Consider the following 13,907-nt stretch of genomic DNA (forward strand, 5'->3'; position numbering starts at 1 on the left):
TTGTCAAATTTAGGCAAATTGGCTTTGAAATAAATAACATCAAGTAAAACTACTAATTTACAATAAATGAGCAAAAACATCGCCATCTTGTTCAATACATTTCTGAGCACACTTAAGCACACGTCTTGTAGCTTTTAAGATTGATCTTCTATCTATTGATCCAATTATTTGCCTAATATGTGTTTGAAGTTCATCAACGGTTCTGTATTTTTTTTATACACTTCATTTTTTATGTAACCCCAAAAATAAAAATCTAGAGGGGTTAGGTCTGGTGACCTAGGTGGCCAACGAATCGGGCCACGTGTCGCAATCCATTTATCGTCAAACAGTCTATTATAATATTCTTACATCATTTAGTTAATGGGAGGTGCTCCATCCTGTTGAAAATTCATTTGTTGCCGTCTCTCCAAGTTAACATTATCCAAATAACCTTCCAGCGCTCCAAATAATATGAGATCAACATATCTCCTTCCAGTCAAAGTGCCATCATAAAACACAGGTCCTATTACTTGGCTTCCTATTAAGCCGCACCAAACGTTTATACTAAATTGATTTTGAGGATTTCTGGGATAAGGAAAAGATTTTCTTGGGACCAATAGTGTACATTTTTACGGTTAAACATACCTTTGTTTGAAAAATTAGCTTCGTCGCTCCAAATTATACGGTTTAAAATATTATCATTAGCTTCATATGCATTACGTAACCAGTTGCAAAAAGCAAGTCTTCTTTCGTTATCGCCAGGCAACAATGTTTGTACTGGTCGATACTTATATGGCACAAATTTGTGTTTCTTTAAGACCCGCCAAATTGTTACTAAGCTCACACCGTAAGTTCTTGCTAAAACTCTAGTTGAGTTTTCCATATGAGCTTCAAAATATGCCAAAATAGAAATTTCAACATCCTCGCTTACTATAAATCGGTTCCTTCTTCTAGTTCTTTTAAACACATTTTCGTTACTTCTAAATTTTCTGTAGAGAATTAAAAAGTATCTACCGTTTGGCAAGTTACGAGTCTGCAATCTCTGGCGGTACTCTTCTAGCGCTCTGTCACTATTTTTTCGACATACAAGGTAACATTCTAACATATCACATTTTTTAATATGCGTAAAAGGCATTTTACTAATTTAGATCTTACAAAAATCACAAACTTTGCTAACATGTAACTGTCAGTATTTCTTTATTTAATAAAATCTCTACGGCTACTGTCATTTTATTATTCAAACATTGATTTATTTGTTTTGCTCTCAAAAACTCAAAGGCCAACTTGCCTAAATTTGACAAAATTATTAATATCGCTATAACTTTGTTATTTTTAGGTTTAGGCTATTAGTGTAAATAAACTTTTTTATTAAGAAAATTATTGTCTTTTGATTTATGTAAAAATACACAGGGGATTCCATTTAACAAAAGTACATTTTTCACATTTTCTCGAAAACGCGATGTTAAATTTTTTTTCTGTTTTCACCATTTTAATCCACAGAAAAAATCCTACTTGTTTGCTAATTTAACCGACCCTGTATCTTAAATATTAACAAAGATACCAATAGTGCCGAATTAATCGGAGGCGCCCTGTATATTTGTCAAAAATATATTTTGTGCAGAGGATTATGCTACAATTTATTCTTAATAAGCATAATAAAATACAAGCCAGAACCTAATTCTCAAATTTAAAATGTACATAATAATTAATTTAAAAAAAAACATAAAATAGATATAAAAAAAATTAACAAAACAAATAAAAATGTTTAATAGATTATTTATTTTTATTTTATGTTGTTTTTGTTTATCATTAGACAAGACAATTGACGTTCCCATCGGTGACAAGCGGTAACAAATATATAGGGTATATTAGGGAAAATAAGAAATACATCACAGCAAACCTAAATCAAATCGAATAAAACGAGTTTATCCGATTGAAATTTAGAATCACCCTTCAAATTCGAAGTCGTGACCTTATCGAGATTGAGTCCTGATTTTCAAATCCCCGTGCATATTGTAAATTAAAACATATACTGTTAAAATTGTTGAAATAATAAAAGAATAAAAACCAAATAATGGGGTTTCAATAACCTTCGTTTTTAACTAATTTTGTTAAGTAAACACAAGCAAAAATTTAAATGAAGATCGTCATTTTAAAGGTATTAGGATTTATAAGATTCAAATTTATGAGAAACATAAAACACGTCTTTTAAAGTGCATGCATCTATCCCAAGTTAATTAAAACTTTGGCTCATTTTAGGAGAAGATTACTAAGTACAAGAAAAAACTCAACGCAACTATCTTAAATTCTTAACTAAATGTTACTTTCTAAGTTTTCATTTTGTAATGTAATGTTTTTGTAAATGTAATGTAACCTCCCAAAAACTTTAATTGTTTTGTTTCCCTACAATTGGTACAACTGAAATTTCTCAAGAATGACCAACATCGAAAAGACACAATCACGTAAAATGGCGGCCACCTAGTCGTGGTAATTCAATGAACAGTAATTGAATTGACAGTCAAGGTATATTTATTTAATAATCCATATGTTGATTCAGCAAAATAGAACATCATACACAATAATTTTTGTCAATTTACAGGAAAAGCTAATGCTTTAAGAGGAATAAAGGAACATGTAAATTACTTTCTAGTAGTAGACCCAAGACCATCTTCATCTTCTCCATATCAAGATCAACAGGAACAGCAGGAAATTGATTGGGACCCAGGCAATTTTAATATTGAATATATAACTATATTTTTGATTAATTTTAAATACAGCAGAGCCTTCACCTTCACAAACTTTAGAGTTAAAACAGAAATTAAATATAGACATTTAGGTATAGAACGTTTCTAGGAAAATAAGGTGCTAGGATTCCAAATAATGAACCTCAATCTCCAATTAATATTGAATCTCCAATAACAATAAAGGATCACCCCTTAAATTGCCCAGAAATTAATGAGTTTCAGAGAGAAGCCCAATCAAACATTCAAGGTAGTTTTAGAATTAATACCAACCATTACTTATAATAATTTTTTTATTACGTTATCCTTTCAGTTAGTGAAAAAAACTTGTGAAAATTGTAAAAAAATTCTATACAATTTTTGGAGCAAAAAAGTAATGCAAAACTAAAAATTAGATTAAAAGAATTGCAAATCGAGGAAAAAAACTACAAATAGAATCAGAGACTGGCTTTTAAGGAGGAAATATTTGTCATAGCGAAAGAAGAAAGACAGGCTTTGATGCACCTATTAAAAATCCAACAAGCCCTTGTAAATGACCTTTTAAAAAAGATTGTACCCAAATAGGTAGTAGATAAGGATAAGCCTTAAGCTCTCAATTTTTTATATGTTACTGTTCTTTTTTTCGATAATTGACAAAAATTTTTATGTATCTGCATCATTAATCTATTTTTTTTTATTTGTTTTGTAAATTAGATGTTTATGTTAAGTTTTTTTGCATTTTACAACTGTTAATGTATTGAAGATAATTTAATATAAATTAAGTTAAAAGCTTTTTTTTAAGAGACGTGGAAAATGTAATCTTTTTTACATACTCCGCGGAACAGGGGAACTAAAACCGTTACGTTAATAAAGAAAAAAATTAAAAATTTAATTTTCAAGGTTATTTTTTATCAAACATTAGACCTTATGTTAGATAAGGGTAAATAGAAATCAATGTATCTATAGTTTTATCAATTTTATTTCTATTAACATTTAACACCCACAAAAAACTGTATTATAAAATACTGTAAACATGACTTGGCTAAGAAAACTCTAGACTTATTGAGTATATTAAGTTGATTTGAGTATATTATTCAAGGCTTCAACAGCCCTTTCTTTGTGTAAAGAATGGAAGCTGAAATTGCCTTTTATTTCATGGAATTTTGTTTTTTTTTGTATACAGTGTATTATTATTATCTTTGTAATATTGCATTATTTTTATGGAATAATAAAAGTATTATTTTTATTATTATTATTATTATTATTATTATTATATTAAAAAATATTTGTAATATTGAGATAATTGTAGAGCAAACATGGATATATAAATCTCATATTGGTTACAGTTACCGCAGATATTCTTCTAATTCTACAGGGTTAATATTACTTACTTGACTGGGCTGTCTGAACATTCCATTTGATAAAATAACTGCAGGCATTATACATGAGACCCACTTCTTGCAGAAAAGTTTCTGTTTGTTTTGTAATCTAGGAATGCGAATTCAGCTATAACCTTTCCAAAACCTCACTCTACTGCAACTCTGATCCGACTCATTCTTGCATTAAATTCCCTCTATTCTAGATTCAGACCAGCTCGAAATAGGGTTAACAGCAACTCCCTTCAAAAGTTGTCCCATTAAAAAAAGCCCAACTATTGAAAATTGGTACTCCTTTTATATTTATTTCATTAGCATACAACCTAAATCTATCAAGATTCAACCATTGCAAATCTCTTAGATTAGACAGTTTTTGACCAAATTGTATAATATAATCAATTATTTTGGATAATGCTGGAGCTGATTTATAAACTTAGGGTTCAAGTCTGATGAGAGGCTAATCTCCTTAAAAGAATGCAGAGTCCATCTTGAACAGAACACGTATGTCCACTTTCAGTTGTAAATGCATTTGGAAGTCTTAAGTGCACACATCAATCTGGGTATATAGGTTTTCTCAAACCGAAAATACAGTCTACATTTTGTATTCGATAAATTGTTTAAATTAAAATTGCCATAGATATTGGCACGGTTTATATAATATTGTCGACCAAATATTAATAAAATATCTATAGTTGGTAAAGCAAAATAATAGACGAAGGGTCCTGTTTACTTCACAATCTTTATTTCAAGAATCCCGACGCGTTTCGGTAGTTAAACCATTGTCAAGGGAAAAATGAAAACAAACCGAAACGCGTCGGGATTCTTGAAATAAAGATTGTGAAGTAAACAGGACCCTTCGTCTATTATTTTGCTTTACATAATGGTACTTCACCCTGGAGAAATTTATGATAATCTTATCTATAGTTGGTTTAATATTAAATAAAAATGAGATTAGAAAATAAAATTATTTGAAAACGAATTTCTTCGAAATAAAGCTTTTTGCTATCGTTAGGTTAGCGGTAGACCTATCACGTATTTCGAAAACATTTTTTGGGGAGCTGTCAAACAGCGGCTAGGCTAAGATAACGTTTACCTCTATGTTAAGCGTCAAAACATGCTGCATATGCATCTTAAAACTGTCTATTATGTTATTATCTTTCCGGTAACTTTAAGTACAACCATTTTTTTTGGGTAATGTACTAAACCTAACCTTTTTTTTCAAGAGGATGAAGGCTAAATATGGCAGGGCAGAATAGTCTACCAACCAAGATGGTTCGATTAATTTTGATTGGATAACTTTTGACGTACATCAAATATGGCAATAATGACGTTAATGACATTTTAACTGTCGTATTTGACGACTAACTTTTTTATGTTCGCTTTGGGTGGACAACAAGCAAGTCTCATGATTTTCTTATGATTTAAAGTTTTTAATTAGTTTTATATCTTTTTGTATTTTTTTGTGATTTTCTGGAATCATGGGTTGATAAATTATTTTACAAGCCTGCAAACATCCCATCATCGTACAACTACACAGAGCAAAAGACGGGTACATTTTTCAATTATGACATACCTTGTAAGTGTTTTCTAATAATGTTGAGGTTCATTTTGGATGTATTATAATTTTTCAAGGTATAATTAGAGATTTAATTGGACATATTTAGGTAAAAGTTCTCTATTTTTACAATGCAGTTTTAATTCCTAGTCCTCCATCCTCCAGCGACCAAAATGTCGGGCATTTAAATTTTCTTCTCTTCGTCTAGGTTAAGATATTGTGCATATAGTGATTGCCTTGATAGTCACAGAAATCATAGATTTTTTATTTTCCGCCGAATCGATCGTTACAAAAATCTTGGAGGCAGATCTAGTCATGAAGTCCGAGCAAAAATATCATCAATTATCGAATGTGTTCCATACACTTTTCTGGTTCCAATTTTAATAACTCTAATAATCCTGTGCGACTTGGTGGAACGCTGTACTATGGGTACCACACAAAATTGAAATGCACAGTGCGAGCATATTTGCTCAAAGACCCCTAAAGCACAAAAACTCGTATTTGCAACCCATGCAGTTCCAAAGTGTGTCTCAAGATGTATTTATTAATGTTGTTCAAATTGAGATAGAGCATCTTTATTTATTTCAAGAAGAAAAATCTTGAAATGAAATTTAAAAACTGGTTAATTTGGTTATGGTTAAAATCACAGTGGCATATCTTACAAGTTCTAATCCACCCAACAGCTTTCAATATTCAATTCAAATCAATTCTTTTTAATGAATTCTGTTTGTAGATGGCCTATTAAGCATAAAGCTTTTCTCCCTCTCCATTTTTAAATGTAGTCCCACACTGTATTTGCGAGTATTTAATCTATTTTTTACAATTACCATCATCTCACACTCTTCAATCCCTATTTTCCAATAATCACTTCGAAAGTGATTATTGGAATTTATTCCCAAGTAACATTTTCTCAAGCAGTTGGTTTTTAAAGTTGCCTTTTAGCCGCAACAAGGTTCTGCAATAGTCATTGGCTTGCTTGATGGAACTATTTAGGTTACATTTTGTGGTAGTAGAAACTAGGAACCTTAGATAAATTAAAAATCTAATTAGTTCTAGTCAAGTGTCAACAATAACGTTGTTATGGCCATAAATGAGGGCTTGATGGTTTTGAGATAATAAGGTTTTGGAGAGGTTATATTTCAGCATTAATTTGGTAATCAAAATTCCAATATAGAACGATTTTAGCATTAAAATTACATATTCAGAACCATATGGTCTTGAATCAATTGCCTAACTATTTGGCACTTATACGGCCTATTTCGGAAAATATAGCATTTTTCAACACCTAAAGGACTGCCTGCGAAAGTCATATGGATAAAAGATAACTTTATGGAATAAGGTTTAACCAACTAGTCACAACAAAACACAGTTTGCCGGTTGTTGTAATTCGTTGGAAATTTCGCTTCACTTTTCTTTTAAAATTACCACTTCTTACAATTTTGTGCCAAGACATCCCTGTATGCAATTTGAACGATAAAAAAACACACTTTTATTTTCACAGTAACTAGAACCACCAAAACCAAACGCAAACTGAATTGCAATAAAGAAGACTCAAGAAATCCCGCGTAGTAATAAATAATGCCAATAGGTCCTACTAAATGCCTAAAAGCCATTTATTGAAATTCGCCCAGACTTTGCCAGCTAATTGGTTATTAAAAGTGGCCTATAAGTCCTGGAAGATGCTAGTTAGCCCTGTTTTAGCTTTTTTTAAAACCCACTGGCATTTTTTTAAGCCTTTTGTCCTACGACATAGCTTTTGATACTTACTTAAGTTATTATAGCAGCTTAAAATCATACCCTGCTACGCGTCCATTTTGAAGAAAAAATGTAATTCTTCCATTTTTATAAGCTATTCAAATACAGGCAAAAATAATGTAATATGTAAACAGTTTAGATAATATATAAAGACACTGGAGCATTTAAGTACATATTATCACTAAAGCATCTCAGAAATAAAAATATATTAATTTTTTATTTTTTTATTGGCACTGAATAATGTTTAATTTGTAAGATATCAAAGGCGCGCGTGTTTTACAGTTAAATTACACCCAACTTTTTCAAGAACCTGGTGTGCGCAATGAAAATCGGTCATCTATTCCAGTATAATATATTTTTTTCTAAAAGAAAGTCATACTTACTGAAAATGTCGCCATTGCTTTTTATTTTGGCGTTGTCTTATTTTTACCCTGGCTGTATCATATTTAAAACTAAAAGGTCAGATTTTTATACTTTGGTATCTCTGAAATACCATATTTAAAACTAAATGGCAAAATTTTAATACTTCAATATGTATCTGAAATGCCAAAAGCCGGCGAACAGGCCAAACTATATAACCACCTAAAAGTCTAAAAGGACTTTGCTAAAGGGTTGTAAACAGGTAGGCGTAAAAACTTTCAGGTTCTACACAGGTTACTTTTAGGTATCTTCGGGTTCGATAAAGGTTATTTCTATTAGCTAGTATATAGGTTCTGTCATATGCGATCTGGTTTCAAATTGGCCAGGGCCTATTGGCAACGACAACCTCTTTAGGGCTGAGCCTTTTTTTACTACAGAACGTTGTTTGTGCTTAATGGCATAATCAATAATTTTTCTTAAACGGGTTCTAGGAGTTATTTATAGCCTTTTTAGAACCTAAATTGTTATTTGGGTTAAGCCGTTCTTGAACATCCTTAGTTACAAGCGAAGTATATGAGTGACCTAAACCACTGTGGTGCTCTCATGTTTGATGAAATTTCCTTAATTGTATTCTTAAAGTATCTCTGGTTTTGAGGATTTGGGTGAAATTGACAAGACCCCCTAATCAGACGTATCAGGCTTCGGTTTTCATGGTAATGGGCCTAAGAAAACCTTACAAGATTCCTGTTCCTTATTTTTTTTTGCTTGGGTTAAAAAAACTTATATGTATCTTGTATAAAAGAGGAGGTGTAAAAGACTCCCATATTTATTATAAAAAAACATATTATAATGGTTTTTGTATAATTGTATACATTGTTACATTACGTCAGGGATTAAGTTAAATTTTTTATTAGAATTTATTTTTTTTCAGTTTCGGTTTTTGTTAAAATAATTTATATATTGTTTACATAATGATGAAATCCGAAATAATATCTTTTGAGAATAATATTTTTTTATTTAGGTGTGTTTGATGTGTTGGAAGCAGGTACTTTCTTCTGAAAAAATATGCTTTATACCTGTAACAATTTCATATTCATACACAAAAGGTCCTATTAATACCATACTTACAGTCTACAGTATTTAATTTGTAATGTAACTATTTTTATGCGTTTTTAGCCATTTGTTAAATTTGTTTCAATTAAACTTAAAATAAAATATAAACAAACAAGTCTTGTTTGTTTTATTTAAAATTTGCTCGCAAATCTCTAGTGCTAATTTATAAATTTTGGTAAGTATCTATGTCTAAATATCCTCAAAGACTTAAGTCTCCTAAATAAGCAATTTCTTGCGAACTAAATTTAAATTAAATATGTAATATTTTAGTTGGTATGTTATATATACAGTATCGGACAAAAATTAAGTGACGCTATAATATTCCTAAAAAACTTTGTGACTGTACCTCGTATAATTAGGAACAATTTTGTAGTATCAGTACATACCTTTGTTAATCGTATTTAAACATTCTTTGCCTCTTGTGATGAATAGCAAGAGATTAGTAAATTGTTGTATGTTTTTATGCATTTTTTCATGGACAAAAATAAAGCGACTTGATTGATATTGTTCATACCATTAGTAGATAAACAACGGTTTTGGTCGGTATCAAATCTATATTTTGTTTAAAAATGCCTCGTGGTAAAAGTTTTTCTAATAATCTTAAAGAAAGAATTATTGCATCGTATAAGATAGGAACACCACAATACGTAATAAAATAAAAACTAAGGGTTTCAAAATCTGTTGTGTCGAGGACCATTCAGAACTATCGAATTAAAGGAAAAGTAGTTAACCGAAAACAGACGGGTAGACCGAGAAAAACTTCAAAGAAACTGGATAGAAAAATTAAAAGGATCTCCCAGGCAAATACTTCTCTGTCAGCAAAGCAAATTCTGGCTGAAGCTGGGGGCTCTAATGTTTCCTCTCGAACGATACAGTGCAGACTAGTTGAAGCAGGCTTAAAAGCATGCAAACCTGCCAAAAAACCGCTTCTTAGTAAGAAGAATATTAAAGCACGTCTTCTGTTTGCAGAACAACATGCTCACTGGACACCAGAGCAATGGAAAAAAGTACTTTTTAGTGATGAGTCAAAGTATGTCCAAGGTACTGTAAAACATGGAGGTGGCAACGTGTTAGTGTGGGGTTGTTTCTCTGGCTATGAAATGGGACCATTTTACCAAATTGAGGACATTATGGATAGGTTTAAGTATAAATATATCCTTGAAAATGTCATGCTACCTTATGCGGAATGGAATATGCCACTACGTTTTGTTTTCCAACACGACAAGCATACAGCAAAATGTATAAAAGAATGGTTTAATGAAAATAAAATAGTCATTCTTAAATGGCCAGCCCAATCGCCCGATCTTAACCAAATCAAAAACCTGTGGGAAATTGTGGATAGGCAACTTAGAAGTAAAACCTATAAAAACAAAGAGTAAATTTTTGAAGAAATTAAAAATATATGGAAAAATATTGATCAAGATATAATTGATAATTTAATTTCTTCCATGCCTCAAAGGTGCCGCCAGGTAATCGCAAATAAAGGCTTGTGGACTAAATATTAAGGGCGCAATCTGATAATGTTTTCTTTTATTTTTATTGTAAGCGTCGCTTAATTTTTGTCGTATAGAAATATTTAACTTTTCTTTTTCTTTTTATGATCTTGTTTATACGGAAGAATTTTGGTATATTATGTAATAAATATATGTTTATAAATGAGTCTATTTCTTTTATTGAGTTTTAATTCTTCTTGCGTTGTTGCTTTTTTAATAAAAGAAAAAAACTGTATCGTCGCTCTATTTTTGTCCGATACTGTATAATTCTTAAATATTATACTTACATATTTTATTCTTCTTTTAAATGCAAAATAAACAATTTTAATAAAACGCGGGCCTTTTTTAAACTGATAAATGTATTGTTAATATTATATTAAAATAAAATAAAATTCTATTGAAATAAATCTCTCATCACTCTTCAGTTAACGCATCAACTTTTGGAATTCTGCAAATTACTTCAAATTTAAAGATCGCGCAATAGATCAAGTTTAAATTTCCCGCCACCCAAGTTGATCGCCGCCGTCCTTATCAAGAACGTCAAAAAAGGTGTCAACGGAATTTCTGTCACGTACTTTTAAGAATTTTGAAATTCCATGTTTTCACCGTCAGCCATCATTATTGATTTGTATTGAAATTGTGAGTTTCCATCAATGCAATAAACAATACATTTTTTATGCATGTGTAAAAGAATATGGATATGGAACACAAATATGGATTTTTCTGACTTTTGAAGCTCAAATTCATTAAAGATTAGGTTTTTTGCAAAAATTTTACGTTCAAATATACAGTGTCCCATTTAAAAAATATAAGCCGTTTTAATTTTTTTCTATCTTGTACAGGGCCCGAGAAATAATAACATCTCCAAAAGTGAACATTTTAGTTTTCCCCTTGGATTTTAGGAACAAGAGTAGTTGGAATATTTCTGTTTGTGTATTTGTATATATCTTAAAAAATTACAGATATATGCGGCAATCTCATCCAAAATGGGACACAGTGTACAATATTATACTTTTTTTTTCCTTTCATAATTGTATTTGTTTTCATTCTTTATAAAATAATATGTAAAAAATTTACTGGATGTGATATTTGGCGTTTTAAAATTCATATTTTAGTCACTAACGATACACGATGGTATAAACTTATTTTATTTTATTTTTAGATAGGTATGTCTTTTCTGTTAATTAGCGTTCTGTTCCTTATTATTTAATTTTGTTAATTTTACTTAGGTCTGATGATGCCTTAATGCGGCGAAACGCGTAACCTTTAAATAGACGCTTGATTTATGAGACTTGGATTTTGAGTTTACTTGCTCCTCCCCTTTGTTAATATTATACTTATTGACCCCATATGGAAACTGGCCAAACTGGGTAACTACAACTTTGTAAAATTAAATATTTTTTACCTGTGTAAAGTAATACTCAAAAAAAGTGGAAAATTAATTTTTTTTTTTAAAATACCCAATTTTGCCTTATAAGTCTCAAAATTTCTCTTAAAAACCCAAAAAATTGCTAAGAAATAGTCCAAAATAACACAAAATGGTCACAGATTGTACAATATGTGGCTTCCCCCCATATCGAAACTGTTGCCTAAAATAAGTACAATTCAAGACCCTTTAAAATTTTACCATAAAAAAAATATTGAAATGTACCAAAAATGCCCATAGATTGTACAAGAATAAATCTTCGAATTTTAAGGTTATGTGTCAAAAAATGACAGTCCCTTTCGGTATGTTCCAAAGGTACCAAATTTAAATTAAAAAAAAATTATTTAAAAAAAAAAACGAGCGTTATAGGGTGAGAAAACAGGTATAATAGATAAATGCAATAATTAATAAAATTCCACTGTGCAACGCGATGACAAACAACCAAATAAGAACCGCACATAGCGGCAACGCCGCGAACGCACGTCCGTCTGCCCGAATTTGAGGTTATATTTACGTTAAAACACAAACCGCAATATATCCGTCACCACTCACCTTCTTCATAATCCCAGTTTTCCGCTTCGAAAACGTCGTGTACCGTCTCAGTTTATTCTCGATATATTCCATTTTGATCTTAACGCGCCCTTTGGTCTTTTTCCCGTTGCTGGGCGGCGATTTTTTCGATTGCATCGTGCTGTAGGTCTCGTCGTGGATGTCGTTCACCCCGCCGGGGCTCGGCTCGAACCCCATGTGCCCCTGGGGTGCGTCGTAACACACGTCCGAACCCTTAAGGGCGGAGGGACCGCGGGGGCCACAGCCGCCCCCCGCCGACACCATGGTGTGCCGCGGCGACAACTGTTGCAAACTGGTCGATGGCCGCCCCCCGAGACCACCGCCGCCCCCGTATATCTCCGGGGATGTTTCGCCGCTGAGCAAGTTCATACTGTAACCCAACTGGAAACGGGAATCTCTCCCGCCAGGCGGTTCCATTTCGCACCACAGCTTGAGGGTTTTTAAGGTAAATAAACCAAAAAACAAAAAAAGAAATTGTTCAAATAAAAAACTTAACTCGCGCGCAACAGTTCAAATCCAAACAATCAGTAACTCAATAAATAAATAAATAAAAATACACCGCGCGATATCGAGAGCGAGAATCACGCGTATAAAGGGGGCCACAGCTGATCAGTATTAAACAGCGAAGTCTCGCGCTCGCGATAGTGAGACCGCGACTGCACCGCCCAGGCGGCGCCCCACGGCCAATGCTCGCACTATCAGTCTGCGCAAGCGTTAAGTTACGACGTGACTCCGAACGGTTTTTTCACTCGGCGCGCCGTATTACCGCGTCGGCAACTACGCGACGTCCCTCCGTTCTTGATAAAACGTAATCCGACCTAAGATGCTCTCCGGTTTAGTAAAAATGTTTCCAAAAATACACTAAAATGTTTGTTATTTTTGGTATAAGTAGCCCCTAGTATCATTGCCGCCCCTCGAAACGTGTTGACGGTGCTGAGGACCGCAACAAATCGCGTAAAAGTGGGTTGTAATGTTGTAAAACGGTGGGACAGCCCAATACCATATTTAGAACTGAGCGATGCCATATACGGTAAAGAAATCCCTAAATGGTGAAACGAAATCCCTCCTCCGATGTTGTCGGTGGTCGGCATTTGTGCGTTTGTTGTCCACAAAAGAGATTCGATCGCGATGATGATGATCATTGTATTAATAATTTGTTTATAGTAGTGGCGGTTGGCGGCTGTTTGTTCTTGGTATAGCGATAAATGTTGCGCAACGTTTACGTTTATTGGAAACTTTGGTTACAGTTTACAAAACGGTTTTCTGCTATTTTACTTGTATAAGAAATTTTTTTTATACAGGGTGTCATTGAAATGGTGTAAAAAAATTCGGGGGGTGATAGTACTCCTAAAAATTTTAAAAAAAGTTCCTATAACTATAGGGCGGAAAATGCATATTAAGGGAGTTAGGGGCACTGAAAGGGTAAATTTAAAAAACGGTTTTTTGAAATTGTAGGCTTAAAAAACGAGATAAAATTTCGAAAAAAAATCCTCTGCCATAAATTTTGACCCAAAATCAAATGGTGATACTGAAAAATAATTTGGAAAATCGGAAAGGGTA

General features: G+C 32.4%; 1 protein-coding gene across 1 annotated transcript in view; it reads right to left on the reverse strand.

The window, feature by feature from the left end:
- The window catches only part of LOC126736142 (serum response factor homolog), a 302,580-nt gene extending 289,816 nt beyond the window's left edge, over positions 1–12,764 (reverse strand). The window contains exon 1 of the mRNA XM_050440374.1: positions 12,330–12,764. Within this exon, the coding sequence (XP_050296331.1) occupies positions 12,330–12,764 (435 nt within the window). The remainder of the gene's footprint in view (positions 1–12,329) is intronic.
- Positions 12,765–13,907: the final 1,143 nt, after the last annotated feature.

This window comes from Anthonomus grandis, chromosome 1 (genome assembly GCF_022605725.1).
Source record: "Anthonomus grandis grandis chromosome 1, icAntGran1.3, whole genome shotgun sequence".
Lineage (NCBI taxonomy): Eukaryota > Metazoa > Arthropoda > Insecta > Coleoptera > Curculionidae > Anthonomus > Anthonomus grandis.